Raw genomic sequence first — 19,611 nt, 5'->3', positions numbered from 1 at the left:
CTCCCTGTGTGGCAGCCCCGGTCAGTAGTGGCCCCTATTCGAATCCATCCTCCCCTAAATCTTCTAAGCTGTTACAGGAAGCAGGTCCTTCAATGTAACCCCTACCTGAAGAGAGTCACCCTGTTTCAACCCACTTTGCTGGTGGCCCCAGCAGCTGTCTAGACAGGCCTCAAGGAAACTGTATCCTCAAAGAAGGAGCTACAGGAGTTCCCGTTGTGGCTCAGCAGGTTAAGAACCCGACTAGTATCTATGAGGATGCGGGTTCAATCCCTGGCCTTGCTCAGTAGGTTAAAGGATCCAGTGTTCCAGCAAGCAGACGTAGCTTGGATCCAGCATTGCTATGGCTGCAGCAGAGGCCGGCAGCTGCAGCTCCCCTTCAACCCCTGGCCTGGAAACTTCCATATGCCATAGGTGTTGCCCTAAAAACAAAAAAACAAAAAAAAAAAAAAAAAGAGAGAGAAAGGAAAAAAAGAAGGAGCTACAACCACACACCCTTAAGGTTTTAACACTTTAGATGGTTGCCCTCCTAAGTCAAAGCACCTGCATTATCCAGGGCCAACACTAACCGCGCTTCCGCTTGAAGGTGAAAATGACCTCAGAAGGTGGCAAGACTGTGACGCACTCACTAAATCACTGGCGGGTCAGGAGTGTTGGCCGTGCTGAAAACAGTAGATCCACTGTGCGCAGATGCAAGATGGATTAGGCCCGACCCAGGTCCAGGAGACTCCCAGCCGGCGAGAGGGAAGCACGCCCAGCCAGTCCTAGGACCGCAGGGGACCGTTCAGCAGAGATCCTGTTAACGACGGGGGAGCGGATCCAGCGGGGCCAACGGCCCGTTCATCTCCCTTGATCTTAGTGAAGTGCCCTCGGCCAGAAACAAGAAAGCAGGGTGCTGGCTGTTTGCAAGGCCCCTTGAGAAAGGATCCCCCGTGTTTACACGCCGGGTCGCTGGAGCCAGGTCCCGGAGCCCTGTAAGCACAAGGCTGAAGTGGACGTGGCCACGGGGTTTGCACAGGCAGAGGCAGCAAGCCGAGGCATGAGGATGGGAAAGTGTTTACAAGCCCATCAGGGCTCTGGACAGCGGCCAGGCTGCCGACAGGCCGGCGGCCCACGCGAATTCCTCAGCGAGGTTACATAACGACACGGCCGCGCCTCGGACGCTCTGCGCTCCCTCCTGTCAGCAGCGTGTTTACTGAACACCTGAGGCCCTGCCCTTTGGAAGGGGTGGACTTGAAAATCACTGCGAACTCGGGCGGGTCAGGTGTGCAGTGGGAGGACGCAGGGGATGGGCCAGCCGTGTTCAGGTGAAGCCGGGGAGCCGGTAGATGTCACCCAGGCCTCACCAGGAACAGCCCTCCCGCCAGCCCCTGAGGGGATGGAAGGACAGACGGAGCCCCTCCACTATCCCATGTCGTGTCCCCAATCCGTGAGCCCTAAGGAGGCTCCCTTATAACCTTGACCTCTGCTACCTTCATTCACCTCAACACAGAATCCCTCATACGGAAAGAGGCGGGTTTGTCTGTGCACTAGGCTGCCATTTACCAAAATCAAGGAGGGAAAAAAAAATCAGAGGACCAACCACGGGCCTGGAAGGATGGCAACCTAAAGCACACGCCCGAGGAGCCAGCCCTGGGGGCACCTTCCACCTTCCAGAGCAGAGCCAGGAACGGCAGAGGGAGCCGGCAGAGCCCTCTCCAGAAAAGCATTTTCTGCAAATTGGGATTCTGTCCAAATCATGTTGCCAAATTCTTGACGAGGACTGGACATGCCTGCCTATTTGAACCTTTACACAGAAAAGTCCCTGAGACTGTCCTCATCCGTCCAGAGCTTTCCCCACCCAAGGAGCACCCACTGGACTCGAAAGCGATGATGTGCGGAAAACTGAGGGACGGGGCAGGACCACAGTGCGAGTGTCTCCCACAGTTTATCTGAGACGGGGAGGGGCCGGAAAGGACGGAGCAGGTGCTTCTCCCGCCTCGGAGACGCAGGAGATGGGGCCTCCCTCTCAGCGGCTCAGCCTGCTCCCCGGGATGCTCTGCCCACACCCAGGAACATCCTGCCACACGCACCCTGGCTTCCCTGTGTTGATCCTGGAGGTCACTGTCAGGTTGAACCAACAGCCCTGGGATTTGGGGGAGCCCACAGATAGGGGCACACAGTGTGGACCCCAGCGCTTCCGATCTGAGTGTGGGGACACCCGAGGTCTGTCCTCCCAGCTGGCGGGCGCTGCCAGCCCCGCTCAGCCTCCCTCCTCGGACACACTGGGGTGGCCTCTCCCGCCCCCGCAAGCCTCCACTCCTGCCTCGTGCTCACGTGAACACACCCCGCTCTCCTTGCGGCCCGTCTCCCCCAGCAGCTGGAATCCACAGTCTTGGGGCAGGGCCCGGGTGTGTCTCGAGGGCACATCCGCCTCGTTCCCAGGTTCAGGACCCGCTGCGGGGAATGAACGAGGGGAACGAATGAAGGCCGGTGACAAATCAGAGCCAGAGGTGCCAGGCGACCAGGGATGCTTGATTTCACAGGTTTATTCTAGAAAAGGTCTAGTCAATGCACAGAGGTCTCATGGGCTGAATTCTGTGCCCCCCAAATCCATCCAAGTCCTAAAGGCAATGAAGGTAAAGTGAGTTCGTGGGGATGTGGCCCTAACCCGCATCACCGGTGTCCTTCTAAGAGAAGATCAGGACACAGACACACACGCAGAGGGACGGCCAGGTGAGGACACAGGGAGAAGAGGGGCCTACCCCCAGCTGAGGAGGCCTCAAGGGGAACCAGCCCTGCCGACACCCTGATCTTAGATTTCCAGCTTCCAGAACGGTGAGAAATAAATATCTATCATTTAATCTCGCCCCCACCCCTACCCCCAGGCTGTGGTACTTTATGGCAGCCCTGGGAAACTCACACAAGAGGTTGGAGCTACTCTGCAGCTTCTTAGAGGTCAATAACTAAACTAACCTCCCCAGATAAATCATTTCTACGCACGGGGCAAGGAAAAATTACCCTTGTGCGATGGAAAAACACCCCTTCCAGCTGTAACCCCTATCAGTCCCCTTCCATCTGATAAAGTTGCAAAAAATAAGTGCAGAGTGTGCAAAAATGAACTGTAAACACAGGAAATAGAAGTCAAAAAATAATTCAATCCTAAAATATGCTTTGTCAGACATGCATAAATGCGCAGGAAGAGGCCGGTTTATCAAGGTCAGCGTCTCCCGGGCCGAGATGGGCAAGAGCCTGTGTACTGGCATTTGTGACGAAAACAAGAATCCACAGGCAGCGCGCCTTCAGGGCCTGGAACAGCCACCCCCTCCCCTGCCTGAGAGACCCCAGTGACAGGACACCCGAATGCCAGACCTCTGGGTTCTGCCCTTCTTCATACACCACGGCTTCTGCTTCCAGGCTGATGGGCCTGGAGCTCAGATCCCTGCGGGATGGCCCATGGCTGTCCCCTCGCCCGGGCTGCCCACAGCCCTAGACCCAGGCTCCTGCAGTGAACGTGCCCAGGGACTGCGGCCTCAGGGGCAGGCTCCGGCCAGGAAGGTGGGGATGACAGGCCCCCTGTCAGCTCACAGCGGGGGAGAGCCACCACCCGACAGGGCAGTGTCCCACTCTGCAGAGCAAGGACAAGTGCACCATGTGCTGGAGGGCTTGGCATCACGAGGAGGCAGACGAGACACCCATCTGTGACAGATCGTCATGGGACACGGCCTAAGGGAGGGCCCGGTCACGTGCCCCAGTCACGTCCGATGTGGCTGATGCGGGTGAGCAGCATTAGCAAGACGCAGAGGAAAGGGGTGTGGGGCCACATGCAGAACAAGGTGGATAATCCAGGGTCTCCGGGGCTAAGTGGCTGGAGGGGGCAGGAACCAAGGAGCCTGGACGTCCCTCTCCCACTCGGGGAGGACGCTGGGCCATGACCTCGCAGCCTTGGGATTCAGGACACGTCGGGTGGAGGGTCTGCATGACTGATGAGAGGTGGGGCAAGGGGCGCCAGGACGAAGCACCCGCCTGGAGTCTGGGAGATGGACGGGGATTGTCCCAGAAACCAGCCCGGCGGACTCTGGGGGACCAGCGGGCACAAAGGCTGAGCCTGAGGACGGAGGCCGAAGAGAGTAAGAGGCAGCTGGGACCCAGCAAGAGAGGCACAGGGCCATGAAGAGCAGTTCTCAGGAAAGAGGGAAGCTGGGGACACGGCCAGGGGGCGACCAGGAGAGGGGGGCTTCAGGTGGGGGCTGAGCTAAGAGGAGGCTCCAGCAAAGAGAAAGGGAGCCTGGACGGCAAATGCCACGGGGACAGTCATGGGGACGTGGTCTCTGGATGCGGCGGGAGGCGAGGGGCACGGAGGGAGGGGAGCAGAAGGCAGGGCCGTCGGGTGTAAACTATCCCCTCCTGAAACCTGGGCGGGGGGCGCCCCCGGGGGAGGAGGCACTGTGGGGCCCAGACTCTTCCTCTCAAGACCCTCTGAGGTGGCACTGAGGCCACACCAGGCTTCCTGTCATTCCTCCCACCTGGCCCACGCCCCTCCTCTGTCCTCCTGTGACTGTGGGGCCCCCTCCTCTTGATGACACTGCTTGCAGGCCACAAGCGCCCCAGCCCTGTGACAGAAGGGAGCCACTCAGCCCGGCTCAGGGCTGATGGCCCCCTGGCCACGCTGGGTCCACCCTCCCCTCCGCCCAGGCTCGCTGTCTCCAGGGGACTCGAGCAGGTGCTGGTCTCACGCCTTCACCTGCGGTGGGCACTTCAGACACCCCCTCAAACCCACCCTCAGCACCAGGAAGACGACGAGTGTGCCCCGGAAATGAAGTTTTTCTGAGAAGGACCTAATAACCAGACTTTCCGACTTCCTGGGAAGGGCTTCACAGCGAGGTGCATTTGGCCACCGGTTCAAACCCACTTAAGAACATACCTGAGGAATATACCCGAGGACAGCCGTGGGCCACGAACCCGTGGCCACCGGCACCTTTCATGCGGCTGTGGGTGCCCAGAGGCACCATCTTTCTTCTAAAACCAATGCAGGCAACTCGCATCCCAAACTCATAGGCTTGGCTTCGCCAGTGCCCAGGGCTGGCTCCTGGCACCCACCCAGGCACTGGCTCGCAGAAACCAAGCCTGGGCATGTCTGCCAGCACCTCCTTCACCCACCCGGCCCCTCTCCTCCCGCATTCCCAGACCTGCCTCCAAGGTACCAAGGGCCAAACCACAACCTCCCACCCGCATCCCCTCAGAATGCCCCCACCCCCTGCTCAGACCGCATTCCAGCTGAAGGTGGGTGCACGTGATGTCTCCTCTGACACCTTGCTCTCAGCTGGCTAGGACAGCGGCGGGGTCCGGGGGGGGGACCACACCGGGAGGGGGCTTCCAGGATGGTGGCAGTAGATGTCCCTGGCGGAGCCACAGCGCTAGTGTCGTGTGGCCTTCCCACACACCCACCCCCCCAGCTAGCTGCCCCAGCTCACGTCACCCTCACAAACCCTGAGCAGGGTTCTCATGCAGCGGAAGGGGGCTCCAGCTTGGACAGGACCAGTCTGAGGCCACCCAATCCCATTAAGCCAAACACCCGGCAGGAGCCCAGGCAGGGGACCTGAGGCCTGTCGAGCTGCGGTCCCCTGGGCCGCATCAGAGGCTGCAGTTCCCAGTCTGCTGCGGCTGGTAAGCGCCCGGTAAGCGCCCGCAGGGCTTCGTTCCCTCCACCCGGAGACTGGGTCCCTTCTCCCATCCTCCCTACTCCTCTGGTTCCCCACCCATAAGGTGACGGGAATTCAGTGCATTTTTAGGACACGGAAAAGAGCTCTGGTGACACCACGTTTCCCAAAAGGAAATGGCCAAATCCAAGCCCTGTGATGATCTGGCTTCAATCCCCCAGGACAAATGACTCCCACCAGGCCATTCACCAGGCCTGCGGGGGGCCAGGGAGCCCCAGCCCGGCGCCTCACATCCAAGTCCAAGGGCCTCCACCTGAACCTCCAGCCCACCTCATCCAGCAGGGCCCCCTCCGTGCTGGGCGGCGCTCCAGGGAGATGCTTCCTCCCCTCCCCAGGCTCCTCTGTCCCTGCCCTCCCTCCTGTGCGAGGGCCCAACACAGACACTCGGAAAGCTCAAAGCATTCAAAAAGGGACTGCTGGGCAAATCAATGAATGTACGGAAGAAAGGAGGGCAGGTGAGACCCCCCCCAGCTGGCCTGGGGACTGGCGACCTCCTGCTGCCTCGGGAAGACCCTGCAGCCCCTCAGCCCCCAATCTGGAGCTCTTTCTGGGAGGGGGAGCCCCCCCCCCCAGGCCTGGGAGTCACCCTCCACGTTGTGGTATTTCCGCCACCTCCTGCGGGTCATCACACAGCGACTCGGCCATAAACTTCTCACCACGGGCCCCAGGGAGCATCCTGCCTGGAGATGCTGTCCCAAGCCCCGCCCCCCAGGCCTGGCACACCCCCTGGCAGCAGCTCCACCCTCTCTCCTAGCCTCTCTGGGCTTCCTGGCCTTTTTTTGGGGGGGCTTTTTTTTTTTGTCTTTTCTAGGGCCTCACCAGCAGCATACGGAGGTTCCTAGGCTAAGGTCTAATTGGAGCTGTAGTCACTGGCCCACGCCAGAGCCACAGCAACGCGGGATCTGAGCTGCGTCTGCGACCTACACCACAGCTCATGGCAATGCCGGTTCCTTAACCCACTGAGCAAGGCCAGGGATCGAACCGGCAACCTCATGGTTCCTAGCCGGATTCGTTAACCACTGGACCACGAAGGGAACTCCCTGGCCTTTTTAAAGCTGGAACGATACACCCAGAACTCCGAGCCGGCGAGCAGAGAAAGCCAGAGCCAGGTAAAGCCCTGGTTGGAGCCCAGCACACAGCAGGTGTCAGTAACTGCACGGCCCCTTTGCCCAGCAATCCCGGGAGGTCCAGGGAGACTTGCGCGAGGGCCGCAAGCCAGGCAGAGAAGCACGGGAGCAGGGGCCCCTTCCCGCTCCGAACCCCAGGGCTGAGGCTGCGGGCTGCTGAGCAGAACGCCAGGCGGGAGAAGCCCGTCCCCACGCCCTCTCTCTCGGGCCCGTGCCACCCTGTGCCTGAGAAAATGGGCTTATTTCTGGAAAGGCCACAATTGTCCCGCACCGCGGCTTCCTCACCTACGGAACGGGGCCCTGGCTCTTCCACCGCAAGGTCTCTGGGAGGACGGAAGGCCCTGATGTCTGTAAAGTGCTCGGCAAGGCGACTTGCTGTTGGTCTTACTGCTTTTGTAAATTGCTTATTCCCTCTCTGAACACAGACCTGCGGCCCAGAAGTCGGGGGCCCCAGCTGGGAATGTCCAGGGGGAGTGTATCTCTGAGACCCTCATTGACTTCACCTTGTAAGGATTCAGGATGGGGCAGGTTGGGGGGGTGGTCAGCCACCCCAAAAAAAGGCTAAAATCCAGTAGTTTAGGGGAAATTCCTAAGACTCCTCAAAACCTCTGGATGAACCACTTACAGTAAATTAAAAACCAACCTGTGACCATGTCACCTTCTCATCGGGGCGGCCCTCTAGGCCTCCAACAGATTCTAGGAAAGCCCTTCTACGCGTGGGCAAAGCACGCATGCGCCTTAAAGGTTTTCCTTACTTCAGACAGATTTCTCTCGGGCTACTTTAGATGTAGGAATTTTCTTAGATTCAAGAAAGATAAGAGGCAAGACGGAACAGCTAATCTCCCCCTAAGATCCAGCACAGCTGAGAGTCAAAGTTATCTGGAGAAATTACTGTTCGGTCATAAACCAAGTGCAATACACTAGCTTGAATTTCACACTTAGGCCACTGGTGATAAATATTTTTCATCTACACCTGCCCCTGGAAGGCCAAGGTCATGGTAAGGCTGCACATGATGGTCAGGAAATGGAACCCTGGGCAGAGCAGTGCCTGGGTTAGGAGTTTAATTTCAAGGGTGTCCACAGCAAGCAGCTCTAACAATTTATTCTGTTCTTTGATTAAAATAGGTTTACTTAAGGAGTTCCCGTCATGGCTCGGCGGGTAATGAATCCGACTAGGAACCATGAGGTCACGGGTTTGATCCCTGGCCTCGATCAGTGGGTTAAGGATCCGGCGTTGCCGTGAGCTGTGGTGTAGACTGCAGACGGGGCTTGGATCCCGCGTTGCTGTGGCTGTGGTGCAGGCTGGTGGCTACAGCTCTGATTAGACCCCTAGCCTGCGAACCTCCATAGGCCATAGGTGTGGCCCTAGAAAAGACAAAAAAAAAAAAAGGTTTACTCAGAAAATTAACCAACTGCCTTAAGGTAACGGATACCTTTCATTCTTCCTACAGGTTTTTTCGGTCGGTAGGGGCGGGGGGGGGTCTGAGTGAGTTGATGCCATCGCTTTCAGACGAACCTGTTTTTCCCTTTTGAGGTGTGACTACTGGGAGAGCAGGGACGAGGCCATGACCACTCACCATGATGTCCCCTTTCAGGAGCTGGGCCGGCTCTACGGCAATGTGGATCCTGCTCTGGTGTTCTGGGCCAACGTTGCTTTGGAATAAACAAGAAGGTATATTATCATGCAATTTCATGATTTCATGGACAGAATGCATTCTGAGAAAGGCAACCCCGCAACCGAAATGAGATAAACTATCCTGCTTGGCCCAGGAATCTGAATCCTCAAACTCTCTCCCATGGACATGAGTCCAAACGGTGTGAAAACGCTACAGCACCGGGCTGGGTCCTGAGAGGAACATTCATCAGCGACCCCAGGCCCGGCCCAGCCCAGCCGGCGGGGCACCCAGCATGGAGTCGGAGGGTGGGGTGGGTGGGGGCTGATGGTGGCATCTGCACTCAGCCGAGGAGGAGACTGCCCCCGTGTCACCAATGCCTGGGCCCGACAAGAGTCCAGACACCTGACGACAGCTCGCATGCCAAATGACGACAGAATGAGAATATGTTTTCACCTTTATACGTTTTCTGCTAATGTGCATACAATTACCAAAAGAGCAAACGAGAAAGATCCAGAATTTGTACATTCTGGAAATGTGTGCCTGCCATTTGCAAAGCGGAGACGAAGCATAAGACCACTGGCCGGTCACAAACCTGGGATGCATTTACTTCCACCACGCAGGGCCCTCCCCTCTCCCCAGGTCTGGGCGTCCACACCCCTTCATGGAGCCAAGACAGCTGCTGGGCTGGGCGGCAGGCCAGGCCCCTTCCCCCCCGCCCCCCGAAAGCAGCCACACTTACTAGATCCCCGACGTGTACACGGGCTGCATGGCTTGGTAGAGCTTCAGAAAGGGCCGGCACGCTGCAAGACAGGCAACTGTCTGTTAAAGGGCCAGCCCTGGGCAGCAAATCCCCTGAGCCCGCCCCAGGCAAGACACTCACCTCCACCCGAGTCAAAGTTGGGGGTTCCGTGCAGGATGACGAAATGCAGGAACAGGGGCGAGGCGTTCATCTTCACGGTCCCAGACAGGAGCCCGCTGAGAAACTGCACGTACCTGCAAAGGGCAGCCAGCTTAGACTTTCCACCGGGCGCCCGCACGGCTCCCGAGCCCAAGAGGGGCTGCAGGGAAACGAGGAAACGCACCCGCTTTTCCAGGAGATCCGGGCCAGAACCCATCCTGAGGGCTCACAGCAAGGAGGGCTCGCAGCACCCCAGGCATTGGCCCTGGCCCTGCAGAGCCCAGGCGAGCCCACGACCCCACCGAGAAGCACTGGGCCTCCCACACTGACCCAGATGCAGAACCAAGGGCGCCCCCTGCGTGGCAGCCCAAGCGTGTCCACTGAACCCAGAGCTGGCAGGGCCAGGTCCGGGGCTGTCAGGTCCATGGGCAAAAGAGCTGCCATCCCGAGCATGCTCTCTGAGCCAGCCCTGACCTCTGAAGGCGTCAGGGTCACTCAGTCGCTCAGTCCCATCCACCCCGCTTTCTGGTCGCACGGGGAAACCCAGCAAAACACTGGCTGGAGTGCACACTCCCACCCCCAGGAAGCCGTCAGAGGCCACATCTCATGTGAGAGGCGACCCCACAACAAGACCGGCCCTCGGTCTTGTCTCCCCTGGGCCCTCCTTCCTCGTGGCCCATCTTGTCTCTGATACCACGCCCAGCTTGTGTGCCAGGCTGACGGCTGGCGCCCGGCGTGAGTGCTTGGGGGCTAGAGGGAAGATCCTACCCTAGGAGCACCCCCCTTGTTGGTTTCTCCTGAGGACCCAGGTGGCAGCTGTGACCTCAAAGGGGGTGCAGACCTGCCAAGCTCTCGGATGCAGTCAGATGCACTCCTGCACCCCGAGTGCGTGACTCCAGAGCAAAAACCAAAACCCCACAATATCCAGCACCTATGAGCACATCTAATGCCTCCACGGAACCACGGAACCACGAGGCGCGGAAGGAGGCATTCACTGACTCAGCAGGCGGTGCTGCCCGCACAGCGTCCTCCACACCCTCCAACCAGCCCGCCCCAGGCCACCCCCCCCACCCCAGGACTGAATCACCAGCCCGGCTCAGGCTACCTATGGTTAAAAAATTAAATCAAAATTCTGGTTTTCTCTCTCTGGCCTATTTCACTTTGCAAAATGTCCTCAACGTCCATCCATGTTGTTGCAAACGGCAAGGTTTCATTCTTTTTTATGGCTGAGTAATACTCCATTGCATTCTTGATCCCCTCATCCACTGGGGGACACTTGAGTTGCTGCCATGCCTCAGCTGTAGTGAATAATCCTGCACAAGGAACACAGCGCCCTCTTCATCTCCCTCAGGTATATACCCAGAATGGCAGTTTCAGTTTCAATTTTTGGAGAATGGGTAATAAGTATGCCCTCGAGATCTAATACACAGTATAGTAAATACAGACAATACTGTAGTATAATTATCAAACTTGCTAAGAGACTAGAACTTAACTTCAACCACTGAAAAGAACTGGTTAGCATGTAACACAATAGAGGTGCTAATTACAGCAACAACGATACGAATGTCTCAAATTAACACGTTGTACACCTTAAATCTCACACAATGTCACATGTCAAATGCATTTAAATTTTGAAAGATACCTAATTTATATAAGCAATTCAGATGTGGTCCTTTATCTGAAGCAGCTGAATATACAAAGGAAACTGAACAAGAGGAAATTTCTAGTACATTTTTTTTTTTTTAAAGTTTAAAAACCCCACTTATAATCCATTCTTTTAGGGGGAAAAAACGTCAGAAAAGAACACACGTTTCAGCTTAGGTTCCCTTCACAGTGTTTCCATCTTCCCGGCGGCAAACTGCTCCTCCTTCCTCTCAGAACAGGAAAACTCATGAGAGTCCAGAGGTCCCGTGGTCTGGGGGACGGGCTGCAGGCCACCAGGTGGCTGAGCTCACCTCCTCATCTCATCTTTTCTTTCTTTCTTTTTTTTTTGCTTTTTAGGGCTGCACCTGTGGCATATGGAGGTTCCCAGGCTAGGGGACAAATCAGAGCTGCAGTTGCCAGCCACAGCCACAGCCACAGCCACGCGGGATCCCAGCCAAGTCTGCGACCTACACCACAGCTCGCAGCATCGCCGCTTTAAGGATTGAGACACAAAGCGACAGAGAATTTGCCACCCATCAAATGAGCCTCCTGCCTCTGAGCTCATAAACCCAGGATTAATTACATGAAGGCTGGAGGAAGCTTGCTGTGTAGCCTCTAAGCTTTTTGGACCGCAGACCCAAGCTAATTAATCCACTCTCACCAGGAGATGGATTTTGAAATGGTTTCTTGAGCCCAGTCCTAAAACAGCCTGCAGAGCCCCCCTTCGGGGCACTGGGGACCAGGGCAATGGCTCCCATCACCACAGGGCCTGTCCCCACAAATGCAGTCATCGCACGTCCTCCGGGTCTCGAATGTTCCTCCAGTTGTCCCTACACATTCACTCTGTCTTCTACCCACCCAATGACTGAGGCGTGAGCATCTCCCCACGTGGGCGCTGGCGGGATAGTGTCCTGCTAATCTGCCTGGGTGCAGGGAGATTAGCCTCAAAATGCAAAAACCTCACAAAATGTAAATACCACAGCTTCCGCTATGCAATGATGCAGGAGACACATTAAAAGGAGAAGATTTTCCCCCTTTTCCAGACCCCTTCAATGCTATCCAAAAGCAGCACATATCCTGCTGTACAGCACAGGGAACTCTGTCCAATCACCTGTGATGGAAGCTGATGGACAGTAAGTGAGAGTGTGCACAGACGTATGACAGGGTCACCCCGCTGTGTGGCAGAAATTGACAGAACAACCTAAATCAACTATAATAACATTTAAAACAACAGTAGTAAGTAATGACAAAAAAGAAGAAAGCGAGGCAAACACCCCTCTCTGGGGTGTGCTGAGCTGTGGGGCGAGCGGCCCCCTGCTGACCCTCACGAGTCACCGAGGGGCTGGTATACATGCAACCATTCTCAAACACGGCTCCACCAAGAAATGACGCTAAAAAGTTCAAAACAGATCAAGGGGCTGTTACACTGTAATACTAATAAAATGCTGGCTTTTCCCTGGCTACTCACATGCCCCAGGACGGGGGCCCTTGCTCAGAGCAGGGCATGGCCAGGCCCTGACCTGTGGTGCCACATGCACAACACATCGCGGGTCTGAACACAAACAGACCCAGCCACAGAACACCCAGGACAAAGCACGAGGGGCCTCTGGCAAACTCCCTGTTCCAAGAGGAAATACGGCCACGGGGCTCCTGCCCAAACCACACCTGAGAGCCTGCCTCCTGAAGGAATGTGGAGTCCACCAGGGCTGGTCCAGTCCTCCGGCAGGGTGGGAAAAGATGCGAGGGGCAGGAAAACCATCTGGGCAATTGCCTTGGCAGTTCTTATGCAAATGCCATGATGTCTGCTTTAAAATAAAAATGCAGCGACTGTGTTCTTGGCTCCAGGTTCCCAGGCACAGTGGCAGTGGGTCTGCAAGGGAAGTGGCCACCGCTCTCCTCAGGCCTCACACCTGACTCTTCTCTGGCTGGATGGCAGGGATGTAGCCAGGGGCAGGCAGCCAGAGGAAGTGTGCTCCCTGGAGCCCTTCCACCACACCTGCCAGGGGCCACGCCCGGCAGGAGAGAAGGGAGGTAGGCCTGGGAGGCCAATAAGAGAGAAAGACTCCCAGGCCTCTGAAGCTGGCGGTCTAGCCCAGGAGTTGGCCACCTGGGAACCCGTGTGTGTCAAGTTTTGCTGGAGATCAGCTGCATCCACTCGCTTCCCACCACCCACAGCCACTCCGTTAGAGTGGCCGTGACAGAGACTACGTGGCCTGCAGAGCCCAGGACATCCGCCATCTAGCCCCCTACGGACACAGTTCACCGACCCCTATTCCAGGATCCAGAAACCAGTTCTAGCATAGTAAGGGCCCCAACACCAGCTGAGCGTGGGGAGAGAGTCTGAATCCATGCCAGAGCCAGCCAGGGCTGGACACCAACAGCCCCTCCGTTCTGACCCCGGCTGGTCAGCAGATGTGCCTTTTTTTTTTTTAAATGGTCACTCCTGGGGCATATGGAAGCTCCCAGGGTAGAGGCTGAACTGGAACTGCAACCGCCGGCCACAGCCACAGCCACAGCCACACTGGATCCAGGCTGCATCTGCAACCTACACCTCAGCTCATAGAAATGCGGGATCCTTAACCCACTGTGCAAGGCCAGTGATGGAACCCACCTCCTCACAGGCACTATGTCAGTTCTTAACCTGCTGAGCCACAAGGGGAACTCCCTCCCTACATTTTTCAATGTAAAAACGTATTCACCTTCTTCCTCTGGTTCCAGGACAGATACCTACCGTTTCTGGGAAGGCTGCATTAAAGCTGAAAGTTTATCATCATAAAACTTCTTCATTGCAAATCTGTCGAGGGCCTGGTCGGCACTGGGGAAGCAGAGAGAGAGAGAGAGAGAGCTTTAACTCCGTGGCCACCGTGGGGGGCTGGGTGACATGGGACAGGCTCGAGGCTGTTCTGAGCGACTGGCACCCACAAGACCTCCACTTTTGCTACACCCCTACCCCACGCACACCTACTTTAGCAGCTTTTCTCAGGCCTTGTTTTCCCCAGGAAGAGGTTCAGGGCCAAGTGGAAGCCCGGCTGCAGGGTCTGAAGCCGGTTCTGAAACAGCAGCACCTGATCTTAGGATATGGCGCTTTCTGCGCTGCACGCAGGCGGGCAGGAGAGGCACCCGCCTGCCACTTCTCACAGGCAGGCACAGGTGTCCTAACCACCTACAATACTGTCTCAAGTAATAGTTTTTGCCTAAATAAGGGCTGGGCTGGTAGGGCTGCACAAGAGCAAGGGTCACCTAAGCACTGACTATTTAACATGCTGAGAGCACAGGTATTTTAGAGCACATGCAATCATATTTTCTTAGGTATTCCTTTTTCTGGAATTCATTTTTGTTATTAGATTTTTTTTTTTCCCCTAGGGCAGCTCCCTCAGCATATGGAGGTCCCAGGCTAGGGGTCAAATCGGAGCTGTAGACACCGGCCTATGTCACAGCCACAGCAACGCTGGATCCTTAACCCACTGAACGAGGCCAGGGATCGAACCCACAACCCCATGGTTCCTAGTCGGATTCGTTCACCACTGTGCCATGGTGGGAACTCCTGTATTATTAGATAGTGATAATGCATTTTGGCCAATATTTACGCTCAGCATTAGTACTGTTATTAGTATTCATAATATTTTTAAATTTTTTTTTAAATTTTATGGTCATACCCACAGCATATGGAAGGTCACGGGTTGGGGACTAAATCCGAGCCACTGCTGCAGCAAGGCAGGATCCTTTAACTCTCTGTGCCAGGCCAGGGATCAAAGCCACACCTCCACAGGGCCCCAAGCCACTGGACCGCGGCGGGAAGCCGGTATTCACAGTATCAGCACCGACTCTGTGAACTCTTATCTTCCCGGCGCTGCTACTATACTGTTCTTCCCACTTTGTGCCTGGACGTGTCTGTCTGTTTTTTTATTGTAATGATTTTTCCTTTTTCTATTATATTTGGTTTACGGTGTTCTGTCAAAGTGTTTGTCTTCATCAGGAGCACAGTTTGTGACAAAGGCCTTAAAAACGTCTGCGCCCTGTGACTACTTGTGGGATAATATCCAATAGAGAAAAAGGAGACGTGATCAAAGGTGCCTGGGTGGGAGTCTGCTATCACGGCATGCTTTAGCGTAAGAAGCTCCTCAAAAGGAAGCAACAGAAATTCTCAAGAAAAACTGCAAATAACCTGGACCAGCGATACTGGCGAATCCTTAAATATGCACTATCCTATTCATCAAGGGGCGAATCATGCAGCCACTGAAATAATGTCAGGGAAGGCAAGCAGGGAAGCGTGTCAATTTAGAGGAGCAGGCTACCCAGAGCACGGTGGTGTCACTTTATTTTCACCAAGAGCACTTCACGCCGTCACCCCTACTAGGACCAGCAGCAGTAACAGCAGCTAATACCCAGCACGGGTGCTGCAGTACGTGCCTTCCAGGCAAAGACCTCCTGAACTGTCCCAAAACCCTGTGAAGTCCAAGCATCACTCCCACTTCCCCCGGGAGGCTGTTTTCGTGTGAACGGCCTGACACATGCAGCAAGACATGCACTCACTATTTGGAGAAAGTGGGGCTTTTAGAGAGTCAGTGATGAGCTTTAAATGAATGAAGCTCAGTCTCCACGCTTCCCCCAAAAATGCCAGGATTGCCTGCCCAGGGTGCGTGGAACTCTGGTTCTGTGCTGCTGCAGCAAAAACGTGAGGCGGGCTCCGTCCAGAATCCACCAGAAATCTGCTCTCTGATCAAAATGTCTTTGGCTGAGCAAAGGGACACGATGTGACCAGGAATCTCAATTTGTCTGGCACACACGCGAAAGCTTCTTATCACCAAGGAGGGATCTGATTTTCGCTGGAGGGGGTGGGGTTTCCTGCCTGGCAGGCATGGGCTCCCCAATTTGTTCCCAGAGAAAACATTTAGAAGGTCAAATTTCACTCCTTAATCCTAGAAAGGAGAGGGTTTATGGGCTAACGTGAATAGGCTTATATTCCCTCCGCACGGAATAGTTCATGCTTCACAAAGTGGCCATTGGACAGACAGGGCCAGTGCAGGTGCACAACCCAGAGAAGCTATTTCTGAAGTGGACTTCAGTGTGAGGGGAGGCGTGTGCTGGGGGCGATGTATCTGGGGTCACCACGTGTGCCCCAATGCCAGGAGGGCTGGCTTGTGGTCGGGCGCCTCACTCACTGGCCTTGCAGTGCCCGTCGACCCCGGTGGACCAAACTGGCCTCCACTCATGGGCCGTGAGGTCCTGAGCAAGCTGCTGGGATCCCCAAGCCTCAGTTTCCGCATCTGTGAAGTGGGAGCCATGACTTGGGAGGAAGTCAAAACGGGCAAAGGGAAATATGCAGAGTACCTCCCGTCGGCCCAGTGCACACAAACCGTGGTGGCCATGGCCATGGCCATGACCAAATTCGAGGTGTTAGAGAATGACAGTGTGTTCACGTCCTCACGGATGCCTGTGTGGAAGTCTCCAGGGTGAATCCTACGTGGCTGCACGTCTAGGAAAGCGTCTTTCTCACGAGTGTAAACCCTTAGCTGGAGCTGGGTTTCTGGGCACCAGGGGCACTGGGGCACAGGTCGGCCCCCAGGCTGCCTGCCTCCCACCCACCCAGCCTCAGAGCAGCACGATGCCCTTGGCAGCCAGGACGCATCCCTCCTACCTGGCCGAGACGTTGGTGAAGTGCATATAAGATGATACGACCACGCCCATGCGTCCCTTTCCGCCCTGAGGGAGACAGAAGGGGGTCATTTGAACACGAAAATGCCTTCGGGCGCAGGGCAGCAGTGAACCTGCTCTAGCGGGGGAGCCAGCCTTAGCCTCCTCTGGTCCCCGATCCAGGGCAGGGCAGCACCCACCTCAGCAGGGAACATGTATGTGGGGTGCTGACGGCAGGTGCAGGTGCCACCTGGGGCATCCGAGGACACCCCCAGGGGCAGGTCTGCACAGAGGGGGCCCGTCAGGTCCCATTTCTCAGAAGGGCCGGAAAAAGTTGTGCGTTGGTGATGAGCGTGAGGGGATTACCCCGGTGAGAAAGACCCAAATGGCCCACTCACGGGCGGAGGGCTTTGAGGGCTGCACACCCAGCCCAGAGAGGTCTGGAGGAGCTGGACGGCAGATCCCAGCTGCTGGCACTGCCCGCCCTGCCCTGCCACACACAGGGCACCCCATCCCAGGCAGTATGACAGAAAGTGCACCACTCAATCTAACCACAGACACACGCAGTCCAGACACAGTAGCCTGGCCAGATCTCAAACCCTCATCACCATCAGGAGAAGATGTCTGGGCGTTCCTGCTGTGGCTCAGAGGGCTATGGACTCGACTAGTATCCATGAGGATGCAGGTTCGATCCCTGGCCTTGCTCAGTGGGTTAAGGATCCAGCATTACCATGAGCTGTGGTGTAGGTCGCGGCCACAGCTCAGAGCCCGTATTGCTGTGGCTGTGGTGCAGGCTGACAGTTGCAGCTCCTACTCGACCCCTAACCTGGGAACTTCCGCATGCTGCGAGTGCGGCCCTAAAATGCCAAAAAAATAAAAAAAGAAGTTGTTTGGAAGGACCCCAGTTCCACGACAGGACACCCTCAACCAGAACTGTGGACTGCCGCCTGCCAGAACACGCTGCCATGACCCAGAACAGCGGGCAGCGAACACAGCCCACCAGCCGCTTCTGCCCACCACCCGTGTCCCTACTACCTCTGAGTTAAGAGCCGTTTTAACGTTTTTAGACAGCTGAAGAAAAATCAAAAGAATATTTCAAGGACACATGAAAATCACATGAAGTTCAAAGGTCAGTGCCCATCAAAGTTTGATTGAGACATGGCCTCGTCTGCTGATTGAGGCAGCTCTGGAGCTATTTCCACACGGTCCCAGCAGGTGTGAGCAGACGGTGAGGCCCCAAAGCCTTGAAAGCCCCATCTAGGTGTTTCCAGAAAAGCGAGCAAGCCCTGAGCTAGAACCACATGGGCCACAAAGGCGGCACCATCAGCATGCAGGTCCCACATCTAATCTTGAAAAGGAACAATGGAGAAAATTCACGTCCACATTCTGGTGCCTGAACATCAGTCGGAAGCACTCTCCTCCCCGCCTTGCGAGCTTCAGTGCAGACCCGCCTTCAGGCTCTCACGGGAATCCTGCCTCCCGAGGAGACGAACTGTGCAGCCCTAGCCCGTAGGCTGCATAAATGCACCTGCCATGAGCACCATCTCCCGCAAGCCTGGCACATGTGGTGGCTTCCACTGCCACCATCTCCAGGGGTGCTTGGTGCAGAGAGGAAATCTTTAAGTACAAGCCACATTCTTTAGGACTTGACCAGTTTTTGGCTGTTCTTCACAAAACTCAGAATCGCTGACGGCCCCATTTCCAGACAGCGTGCTTCACCAGCAGCTCGGAACTAAACGGCGTGGGGAGCGGGCAAACTCATCCAGCAGAACTGCGGGCTTGTCCTACTCAATACCGGTGTGGGGGCGGGTGGATTCATTTACAACACGGAAACAAATTCTCAGATTTCAAAACCAACCTATGCGAATCCGACTAGGAACCATGAGGTTGTGGGTTCGATCCCCAGCCTCACTCAGTGGGTTCAGAATCCGGCATTGCCGTGAGCTATGGTGTAGGCCGCAGACACGGCTCGGATCTGGCGTTGCTGTGGTGTAGGCCGGCAGCTGTAGCTCCAATTGGACCCCTAGCCTGGGAACCTCCACATGCTACCGGTGCAGCCCTAAAAAAAAACCCAAAAACAAACAAAAAAACCTAGTGTGCGGGCAGGTGAGGGGGGACCTGGAGACCAATTCACATAAACACCACCCTTTGTATCCGGGGCGGGGGGAGGCAAAGCGTGGCAGTTTGGTCCTTGCCGGCCCTCCCCAGGCCGTGACAGCATCCCTGGCCTTCTAGGCAGGAGGAGGGCTCTGTGCAGGACAGGCAGGTTTTGGTGAAAATCAGCAGTCTCACCCCTTCTGCCACTGGGATGAACTTCCCCACATGTCCACATCTGTAAATTGAAATTACAGGAGCGCTTCCTCCTCGGGGCATGGTTTCTGGAACATCTCGGACAGAGTTCTCAGCCGTCTGAATAAGTGTCAGAGAGGAACAAATCGCTTCCAGGAAGTTCCAGCATGTTTTTGGTTAACCCCATTCACAAGGCTTGTCCAGAGAGCAACGTAGAGTTTCGGAAAAGGATGTGTTTGGAGACCTCGACGAGGCAAGTTCATCACTTGGGACCCAGATGTTGTAAGTAATATGTATTATAATCGCTTCACTAAAAACGTGGACCTTTGACACGCACAGCTGAATCCCTGTGTTGTGCAGCACAAACTATCACAACATTGTAAATCAACTGTTTTTTTTTTTTTTTTTGCTTTTTAGGGCCACACCCACACGGCATAGGGAAGTTCCCAGGCTAAGGGTCAAATCAGAGCGACAGCTGCCGGCCTACACCACAGCCACAACAAAGCCAGATCAGAGGCGAGTCTGCAACCTACACCACAGCTCAGGGCAACGCTGGATCCTCAACTCACTGAGTGAGGCCAGGGATCAAACCCACATCCTCATGGATACCAGTCGGGTTTGTAATCCACGGCACCACAATGGGAACTCAATAAAACTTTAAAAGATGAAAAAAAAATTTTAATAAATCAATATCAGAATCAAAAAAA

At 55.7% G+C, this 19,611-nt stretch overlaps 1 protein-coding gene across 10 annotated transcripts in view; it reads right to left on the bottom strand.

Annotated features, from left to right (window-relative positions):
• Positions 1-19,611, bottom strand: part of TNS3 (tensin 3) — a 231,497-nt gene that overhangs the window by 96,832 nt on the left and 115,054 nt on the right. For all 10 annotated transcript variants that reach the window (XM_021079356.1, XM_021079358.1, XM_021079357.1 and 7 more), the window contains 5 exons: positions 16,620-16,684; positions 13,713-13,796; positions 9,320-9,432; positions 9,179-9,239; positions 8,401-8,476 (listed from right to left, as the gene is read on the bottom strand). In XM_021079356.1, the coding sequence (XP_020935015.1) occupies positions 8,401-8,476; positions 9,179-9,239; positions 9,320-9,432; positions 13,713-13,796; positions 16,620-16,684 (399 nt within the window). The remainder of the gene's footprint in view (positions 1-8,400; positions 8,477-9,178; positions 9,240-9,319; positions 9,433-13,712; positions 13,797-16,619; positions 16,685-19,611) is intronic.

The sequence above is a fragment of the Sus scrofa genome, chromosome 18 (assembly GCF_000003025.6).
Source record: "Sus scrofa isolate TJ Tabasco breed Duroc chromosome 18, Sscrofa11.1, whole genome shotgun sequence".
Classification (NCBI taxonomy): Eukaryota; Metazoa; Chordata; class Mammalia; order Artiodactyla; family Suidae; genus Sus; species Sus scrofa.
The sequence above is the reverse complement of the archived record's forward strand: the minus strand, read 5'-3'. Positions and strand labels throughout refer to the sequence as shown.